Below are 10,186 nucleotides of genomic sequence, written 5' to 3'. Positions count from 1 at the left end.
TCCGAATTTTTATTGAGATTGGAAGCACCCGATGAGCTATGAAGCACATTTTTACAGATGTCCTGTAGCGTCAAACCGCGTGCAGCCGAAACATCACCCCGGTGTTCCGGAAAACAAGACCTCAACTTGGTAAACCGTGTATAGCCAAAACACGCGTTTAATAAAGCCGCGTTGGGCAAGATTTTCCTGCAAAGTATAAACATGAGCAACCATTCAGGGCAAGGCGATAAAGGCATCGCATGTATTGGGTGTTCTTGGTTCTTTCGGTAAAGTCACGTAGAAGGGAAGTAATAAAATAATAAAAATAAAACATAATAAAACAATTCTCACGACGTTTCGGCCACAACGCAAGCAGCCGTCCTCAGGTGAAAACCAGGTCCGTCGAGGCGACAGAGTCTGAATGAAACAGCACACGGGCTTAGAGCATATATATAAGCTGGGCGCATTGACAAAGGAATTTGCATATCAACAGGAATTTAGCATATTTATGGGAAATGCAGGAATGTAATTAGTACTGCATATGCATGTGCATTATGCAGGATTAACAGCATCAAAGGGAGCTGCAGTTACTGCTGCTGCAGCAGTTGCTGCTGCTGCAGTTTCTGCTGCTGCTGCAGTTGCTGCTGCAGTTGCTGCTGCTGCTGCACTTGCTGCTGCTGCTGCACTTGCTGCTGCTGCTGCACTTGCTGCTGCTGCTGCAGTTGCTGCCTTATCCATTTTAATATAACACTATGTATTATTCTACCCACCCTAATGTGTATCATACTGCTATATGTTTACTGTACAATTACGACACCATACATTACTCTGCACACTGCACCATGCCAGTGAGTGGAACGCGGTCTGAAAGTCACCGTTCACGTGAACACAATCAGTTAAGATCCGAAATGGTTTATTACGTCCTTCCAATGATTGCTAAGCCAGAATCCATCTTCTCGGTTGAAATTGTCTCTGTGTTTGTATATGTGGATCGCCTCATGAACGAATCTCTCATGATAGCCAGATGGCTTGCAGAGAACCTCTGTCTTGGAGAAGTCAATGTCATGTGAGCCCACTGAATTGTAACAGTGATCTGCCACGGCTGAGGTGTTTGTCCTACCGTGTTTCAGGTCTGCCTTATGTTCACGGATGCGGTCCGAGACATGTCGTTTGGTTTCTCCAATGTAACTGCTACCACAGAGGCAACTTAGTTTGTAGACGCCAGGGTACTGTATGTCTGGAACCACATCTTTTACAGACGGGACCAGATCACGGATTTTATGTACTGTGTTGAATCGGACCTGGATCTTGTGTTTAATCAGGATTTTGGAGATCTTTTTTGTGACCCCAGCAATGTAGGGTAAGGTGATGGTCTTGAAAGGCTCCTCAACAGGATCCTTCTTGATGGTTGGAGTGATGGCTTTGCGGATTGTGTAGTCGGAGTAACCATTAGCCTTAAGAGCTTGGCGTACGTGTTTGAGTTCACTGGAAATGTGTTCATGGTCGGAGATGCATTGGGCTCTATGATATAGAGTCTTGATGAGGGAATTCTTCTGGGATGGATGGTGGTGGGAATCCGGTTTTAGATAAGCATCCGTGTGGGTGGCTTTCCTGTAGACAGAGTGGCTCATTGAACCATCAGGTCTCCTTTTGATTAGGACATCCAAAAAGGGTAGCTTGCCATCATTTTCGACTTCCATGGTGAATCTGATGGCTGGGTGTATGGAATTGATGTGGTCGAGAAATTGGTCTAGAGCAGGTCGGCCATGTGGCCAGATGACAAAAGTGTCGTCTACGTACCTCTTCCATAAGGTCGGGCGTAGAGTGGCAGTCTGGATGGCGTCCGTCTCAAATTTCTCCATGAAGATGTTGGCGGACGCCATCCAGACTGCCACTCTACGCCCGACCTTATGGAAGAGGTACGTAGACGACACTTTTGTCATCTGGCCACATGGCCGACCTGCTCTAGACCAATTTCTCGACCACATCAATTCCATACACCCAGCCATCAGATTCACCATGGAAGTCGAAAATGATGGCAAGCTACCCTTTTTGGATGTCCTAATCAAAAGGAGACCTGATGGTTCAATGAGCCACTCTGTCTACAGGAAAGCCACCCACACGGATGCTTATCTAAAACCGGATTCCCACCACCATCCATCCCAGAAGAATTCCCTCATCAAGACTCTATATCATAGAGCCCAATGCATCTCCGACCATGAACACATTTCCAGTGAACTCAAACACGTACGCCAAGCTCTTAAGGCTAATGGTTACTCCGACTACACAATCCGCAAAGCCATCACTCCAACCATCAAGAAGGATCCTGTTGAGGAGCCTTTCAAGACCATCACCTTACCCTACATTGCTGGGGTCACAAAAAAGATCTCCAAAATCCTGATTAAACACAAGATCCAGGTCCGATTCAACACAGTACATAAAATCCGTGATCTGGTCCCGTCTGTAAAAGATGTGGTTCCAGACATACAGTACCCTGGCGTCTACAAACTAAGTTGCCTCTGTGGTAGCAGTTACATTGGAGAAACCAAACGACATGTCTCGGACCGCATCCGTGAACATAAGGCAGACCTGAAACACGGTAGGACAAACACCTCAGCCGTGGCAGATCACTGTTACAATTCAGTGGGCTCACATGACATTGACTTCTCCAAGACAGAGGTTCTCTGCAAGCCATCTGGCTATCATGAGAGATTCGTTCATGAGGCGATCCACATATACAAACACAGAGACAATTTCAACCGAGAAGATGGATTCTGGCTTAGCAATCATTGGAAGGACGTAATAAACCATTTCGGATCTTAACTGATTGTGTTCACGTTAACGGTGACTTTCAGACCGCGTTCCACTCACTGGCATGGTGCAGTGTGCAGAGTAATGTATGGTGTCGTAATTGTACAGTAAACATATAGCAGTATGATACACATTAGGGTGGGTAGAATAATACATAGTGTTATATTAAAATGGATAAGGCAGCAACTGCAGCAGCAGCAGCAAGTGCAGCAGCAGCAGCAAGTGCAGCAGCAGCAGCAAGTGCAGCAGCAGCAGCAACTGCAGCAGCAACTGCAGCAGCAGCAGAAACTGCAGCAGCAGCAACTGCTGCAGCAGCAGTAACTGCAGCTCCCTTTGATGCTGTTAATCCTGCATAATGCACATGCATATGCAGTACTAATTACATTCCTGCATTTCCCATAAATATGCTAAATTCCTGTTGATATGCAAATTCCTTTGTCAATGCGCCCAGCTTATATATATGCTCTAAGCCCGTGTGCTGTTTCATTCAGACTCTGTCGCCTCGACGGACCTGGTTTTCACCTGAGGACGGCTGCTTGCGTTGTGGCCGAAACGTCGTGAGAATTGTTTTATTATGTTTTATTTTTATTATTTTATTACTTCCCTTCTACGTGACTTTACCGAAAGAACCAAGAAGATGAATCCCTGCAGTCACGAAAGCTTTAAATCGAAATGTATTGGGTGCTTTCTTAAAACGCTCCAGCATCTCAAAGCACCTTAAGCGTCTCTCAAATTGGAATACCCCTTGTCTAGTAATCATCATCCTCCACTGGCAGACTGATAGATGCGTGCAGGCCAGGTGCTGGGTCATCTTGTGCCCCACAGGGACAGTTGTGACTGGGGGTGCCCAGTGAAATGTTTGAGATATGGTGTGATGTCTCTGATCACGTGTAAAGTCCTCCAATATATTCCGGCATTAAGGATGCCGTATTAAAACACATCATTATCACATCTCATCTCAATAATTCTAATGCCAAGATTTTTTTTTTCGCCCAGAAAGCTCCTGCAGGAAGTTGCAATTCACGTGTCAGTAGGGGGTGATGTTACCTTTCCCATTAAGTAATTTGAAAAAAAAAATCTTACTTTGGATCATAGCGCCAGCATACATAGCTTACTATATATTTTGTTGTAACGTCATAGGATCTTTAATGTTCCCTATGATGCAGACAGCACGCATTTATTGTAAATACACACAATATTACTCAGGGTTGATTTTCGTGACCTGGGTAGCTCTTGCAAATGAGACTATCCTGGTCTCTTGAGTTCTTCCTTAATGAAACAAATAAACTTCACTTTTTTTAATCAGTTAACAGAAACACAGGTCGTAAAATACTATTAATTTTATTTACATTTGTACAAAACTCAAGATTTAAAGAACACAAATTCCCCATGAAAAAAAGGCCATCACAGGACGACACTGCTGTAGTTGTTGCCACATCAGCGTGACTTGAGCGGCTGTCCATACACAGGCTCCAGCACATGGAACACTATGGCCAAGGCTATGGCCACCAGCAGTGCCAGCAGGGAGAATGTCAGCAGCACGTAGCGCCCGATGAAGAACTCGTCTGTAATCTGCAACATACACACACACACGTACAATGGACAACAACAAAACCCATATTTCCCTTTCGCAGTCCCTACTCAACCATGACAGTCTTTAAAGAGCCCAGTCCAAGAACTGACAAGAATACAGAGCAGAGGTCGCAACCGGGTACCCGATACCCGTACCCTACCCGATACCCGGCTACCCGTACCCGGCCGGGTACGGGTACAGGTACCTGTTTGCGACCCTGGTGCGGCCGGGTACGGGTACGGGTAGACCGTGAGTCACTGGTGAGTAACTGTTTGTCACTCATTTCCCAACGTCTTGTCTCTTCTCACAATTCAAGTTCCTAGAATCAACCCACCCGCGCCTGCAACATGGCTTCATCCCAGAGGTCGCAATCGGGTACCCGATACCCGTACCCTACCTGTACCCGGCCTGGTATGGGTAGGGTACGGGTACGGCCGGGTACGGGTACCCGTTTTCGACCCTGGTGCGGCTGGGTACGGGTAAGAAATCAAAACCCGTTTGCGACCTCTGTTTCGCAGTCCCCTCTCAACCGTGACAGATTCTTTAAAGAGCCCAGCCCAAGAACTGACAAGAATACAGAGGCAGCTCTAAATATATCAAAAGAGGGGGGGGAGGGCATTATACATTATAATAATATTGCACTGCACGGGAGATCATGTTAAGTCATACTTTACTTTTAATAAATTACTTCGCAGTTTGCAGGTGTGTGCAGTAGTCGAATGATAACTGACCACAGGCTCTTTCACGACAGGCACGGAGGGCGTCTGCTTGGGAAAGAAGACCAGGACGAGGGTGATGATGACGACCAAGAGAAAAACACCCACCGATACGAACCTAAATGCGTTGGATGACACAATGTAATTTTAACTCGATAAGATAACGTCTTCATCTTTGTTAAAATAATTATTTAATAAAGCCAATACATTGTATAATTGCACAAGCGCAAATGTAATCGAAATTTATTTGTAAAATTTTTTTTCTTCCTTTAATTCATTGATTAAAGTAGATTCTTACACTCACACCGACAAGCAAATCTAATGTATTGAAATCTGTACCCAGGTATGAAATGCCATGCAATGAGAGAGATACAAGAGTTAATAAGGAACGAAAAAATCTGCAGTCTCAACCTCAATGGCCGTGAAGCACGGGACATCAGCACACACAGCAGCAGGGACAGCACCCACAGAAACACCAGCACAAAGAGGCCCACTCCAATGCCCAGAACCCGCGGGCTGTCCATCACTCTGGTCCTACACCACCTTTTGGACGCAAAACACATTAACCATACAAAACACACGAGTGATGAGTTTCCGATTTAAACATTTGGTAATTCTGGATTCAGACGTACAAAACCATATAATTCTCAAGACATTTTTCAAGACAGTCCAGCATTAACATGTGTGGCCAATTAATGTTTAAAGTGTGGTGCTTTTCGGAATAAATCGGAAGTATTGTACTAGAAAACTCAAACGTAAAATGGGATGACACAAAAAAAAGCCAAGGATCGTTATCATTTATAGCAATGTGACAGCCCCCTTTGAGAGTAACAATCTCTTGCCCCGACCATCACACAGCTCAGTGGGTTCGGAAGTTCCATAGCGTAAGATGATCTCAGTGTGTCTGTATTCCCGGAGCACATCACGGCAAAACAGATACGAAGTGGTTTCTCATTCGAGGTGGTGCCCATGTCCTGAGCCTGTGGTGGGCAATCCACACTCCGATGGTGGCGGCCAGTACGTCCAAATGATATACATAATGAAAGTCTATTTCATATAACCGTAAACTCTTCTTGGTTCGTTCGGTAAAGTCACGTAGAAGGGAAGTAATAAAATAATAAAAATAAAACATAATAAAATAATTCTCACGACGTTTCGGCCAGGTCTGTCGGGGAGACAGCGTCTGAATGGACGCTGTCTCCCCGACAGACCTGGTCTTCACCTGAGGACGGCTGCTTGCGTTGTGGCCGAAACGTTGTGAGAATTATTTTATTATGTTTTATTTTTATTATTTTCTTACTTCCCTTCTACGTGATTTTACCGAAAGAACCAAGAAGATGAATCCCTGCAGTCACGAAAGCTTTAAATCGAAATTTAACCGTAAACTCATTAAGTACATTAACAAAAACTTTTAAATTATTCTGCAATTAACATTTCCGTTTTCAAGTGAAGTCAGTTGACAGTCTCAGCCCATTCACCACTGACTGCACAAAAAAGCATCACATTAAATTCGTTTCTGCAATTAATTTGGCTAAATTCCAGCTGAGAATAAAAAAAATATTGTAATTGTTTTTTTACCCTTTTATCTGGCAACAAAACTGACACCTTTCTTTTACAAGGAGTCATGTTTGCACAGACCACAATACCTGAAGTCATAATGCAAACAAAAAACACAACTCTGATAATGTATGCACTGTCCTTGAAGTTGATTGGTCCACACCCGAGACAGCTTTCCTTAGAGCCTAGTTTCACATGGTGTTGGACCAGATGACGCCAAAAGGCGCACAACTCAAAGACAATGCACCATCAGAGTATGAGAGCTCGGGGTAAGCATTTACACCATTGGAACCTCATTTGCCAGTAAAAATATAATATTGGTTCGATAGTAGTTAGACAAACATGACTCTGTAGCAAGGCGGTTGATAAAGTGCTACCCCCTCCTCCTGTCTTGACCAGAGGTCACTTGAAGGCCTCGACACAGAGGCGTGATTTCTCTTTGTGCGTAAGTTTTGTTCTCTCTCTATATATCTCTGTGATATATGTCTGCTTATATGTCTGTCTATGTCTCTGGTTCTGTATTTGATCTCTCTCTCAAATTTAGCATTCTCAGGAAGAACGTAATCAACCAGATAGGGTGTTGACTGTTATGTTATCCGACTCTCTGTTGTATTACATTACATTTCTAAGTATACTAGATTTTTTTATTATGTTTTATTTTTATTATTTTATTACTTCCCTTCTACGTGACTTTACCGAAAAAACCAAGAAGATGAATCCCTGCAGTCACGAAAGCTTTAAATCGAAATTTAAATCGAAATATACTAGATTTGTGTTTCTATTTAATTTATACCTGATGATGATTGCTTTATGTTGCAATCGAAACGTCGTATGCTAGTATTTAATTTTATTTATTATTTTATCTTGATACATGACTTTACCGAAAGAACCAAAGAATAATTCCTGCAGTCACGAAAGCTCCAAAATTAAGTTTTTATCTCAGAAATAGCTCTGAGATCACCTTCCGTGGACCGTTCTGTAACACACGGGGTGGTGCGCTGCTCACTGCGACTTCCGAATTATTTGACTGGAGCCGATAACACAATCGGGAAGTGGTGGCTATCCACGCGGCCTGTGATCTAGCACTGTGGATGCAGAAGCGAGGGTTTGTGAATCACCACACCAATCTTCTTGGTTCTTTCGGTAAAGTCACGTAGACGGGAAGTAATAAAATAATAAAAATAAAACATAATTCTCACGACGTTTCGGCCACAACGCAAGCAGCCGTCCTCAGGTGAAGACCAGGTCTGTCGGGGAGACAGCGTCTAAATGAAACACCACCACGCTTGGAGCGTCTATTTAAGCTGGGTTGGAAGGGGAAGAGCGCCTTGACAAAAGAATTTGCAGATCAAGAGGAATTTAGCATATTTATGGGAAATGCAGGAATGTGATTAGTACTACTTGTGAAATGCCACACCAATGTTGTAAAACTCCATTCTCATGGGCAGCGTGAGGGTGCCATAACACCCTGGGGCTCGCCAGGAGCAGGCAGTGCAGCAAGAGGACTAATCGCCACCTGTTTCCATTTGTACAGGGATAGGGGGTTGCCCCCTCGCACGTGATGCGGTTTCCTCTCACTTGTATGTTAAGAAAAAACATGTATAATGGAAAATACAAATATTTATTACCGTTTATGTGATGAATTAGTTTGAGGTGTAGGGTAATTTAGGGGCAGTCCATAAATGACGTCACGCACATGGGGGGGGGGGGGGTCAGACAATTTGTGACGATGTGTGACGATGAGAAATGTGACGTCACATCAAAATGCGCAACTTTAAATTAATATAGACAACACGTTCTACTTAATTAAATAGACTTTATAATAAATGTTTTAATTTTTAATGAAAGCTTTCGTGACTTTTTTCAAAATTTCTTGCTGTGGATTTCACACCTGATGATGATTGCTTGTGTTGCAGTCGAAACGTCGCGAGAATTTTTATTGTTTTATATTTATATTATTTTATTATTTCCCTTCTACGTGACTTTACCGAAAGAACCAAGATAAATAATACATAGTATTTAATTTAATGTATTATTTTATCTTTATACGTGACTTTACCGAAAGAACCAAAGAATAATTCCTGCAGTCACGAAAGCTCCAAATTAAGTTAATAAATAATACATGTTTTCTGCTACAACATCAGAGTGCAGCGCCACATTAAATACGCACTACAATGACAATAGTTGAAAGCCATTTGAAGCATTTTTAAATCCTTTATATTAAGTTCGCTTGCTTGCGTGCTTGCTTGCTTACGACCGTGCAAACCTTTCTGTCGTTTTTTAACCCACTTCCCGTGATCCAATCGAGCTGACATTTTGCACACAGACTCGTTGTGCGAGACAATTAATGTTCGTGAAAATATTTTTCCAAAATTTTACACTGTTTAGGGAAAACAAATTAAATATTTAATTACCAATTGTTTAATACTGCAGACAATCATCTGACCCATAGGTGGCAGCCATCTCAAGCCAGAGGACGAGAGGACTCTAGCCGCCACGCATATAAAGGATTTATAGTGAAAAACTGTTTTTACGGGTTATACTTATTTATTTTCAAAATGGAAATATGGTTTTGGGGGGTGGGGGGGTGAGCTTTGTGACGTCATATTTGAGGGGGGGGGGGGTGACGAGCTGTGTTTGCTCGCACGGAATCAATGCTGCTCAAGTTGTTAACCTGCCGGGAGTGAATCTGTGGTGTAAGAACTACTTGTAATATTACACACGCGTATACATTAACAGATGCTGTATATATATTACGTGCAAAGGCATCATTTGGGTCATCTCTAATCCGTTACATACACACGACTCAACACAGGCGGGATTTGTACAATACAGTTTCAACCGTCGGGCACATTATAAGCATTATAACACTTACCTTTTAATACCAAATAAATGAGGATTGTGGGTTATTTTATTACAGTTTTACGACGCTTTAAAGGGTTTTCTTCACCACTGCGCTACCCACAGCAGCTTCGCATTTCCTACAACGGATAGGGGACTATCGCTCTACGTCTGGCGCCTCCCATTGGCTCGCGTCGGGCCCGCCCCCTGAGCTCTCGACCAATCACGAGCGCCGAACCGCCCTTATCAAACTTACGGAATGTGAAGCGTCGTTGGGTTGCCTCGGTAACGAGTAACGTCGCTTGCTATTGGTCCGATTGCCTCGGGTGCTCGGAACCAATCGGATGTCGCGCACGAGCGAGCGACCACGTGGTCGTCGGTAAACGCACGTGGCCGCCAGATGGCAATGGCTCAACGCTCATTTAGCTTTGCCTCGCTCAGATATAAATCACAATTTTTTTATACACTGGAGGAATCCGATAAGCTATAAAGCTCTTTTTTACGGATGTCCAGTAGGGGCGGGTCAGAACGTTACAACAACAAACAATACAAAAAAACACTATAGGAGTGAAAAGTATAGAAAAGGTAAACAAATGACTTAAAAACATACAAATACTGTAAAACTAAACTATTTTGTGCGATCTTACCAGGTAAAGCCCACTGAGCTATTAGCTTGTTTTTTCAGAAGAGACCTGGTCACAATTTTTTA

The 10,186-nt window shown here is 43.3% G+C and overlaps 1 protein-coding gene across 1 annotated transcript; it reads right to left on the bottom strand.

The window, feature by feature from the left end:
- Positions 1 to 3,517: 3,517 nt before the first annotated feature.
- TMEM218 (transmembrane protein 218) lies at positions 3,518 to 9,665 on the bottom strand. Its single transcript, XM_061550799.1, has 4 exons — positions 9,512 to 9,665; positions 5,491 to 5,622; positions 5,095 to 5,197; positions 3,518 to 4,362 (listed from the first exon to the last, which is right to left on the bottom strand). The coding sequence occupies exons 2-4, from the start codon at positions 5,601 to 5,603 to the stop codon at positions 4,228 to 4,230; spliced, it is 351 nt and encodes a 116-aa protein (XP_061406783.1). The 5' UTR covers positions 5,604 to 5,622; positions 9,512 to 9,665; the 3' UTR covers positions 3,518 to 4,227.
- Positions 9,666 to 10,186: the final 521 nt, after the last annotated feature.

Source organism: Lethenteron reissneri, chromosome 13, assembly GCF_015708825.2.
Source record: "Lethenteron reissneri isolate LAM-NWPU_2019-01 chromosome 13, ASM1570882v1, whole genome shotgun sequence".
In the NCBI taxonomy this organism is placed as follows: Eukaryota; Metazoa; Chordata; class Hyperoartia; order Petromyzontiformes; family Petromyzontidae; genus Lethenteron; species Lethenteron reissneri.
This window is presented reverse-complemented; position numbering and strand designations above follow the sequence as displayed.

Excerpts from the sequence above, each read along its gene's own strand:
- TMEM218 (XM_061550799.1), bottom strand. The coding sequence starts at position 5,603 with ATGGACAGCCCGCGGGTTCTGGGCATTGGAGTGGGCCTCTTTGTGCTG. Across the intron at positions 5,198-5,490 it reads CGTGCTTCACGGCCATTGAG|GTTCGTATCGGTGGGTGTTT; the intron begins GTTGAGACTGCA and ends CAACGCATTTAG. Across the intron at positions 4,363-5,094 it reads CTGTCGTGAAAGAGCCTGTG|ATTACAGACGAGTTCTTCAT; the intron begins GTCAGTTATCAT and ends TGTATGTTGCAG.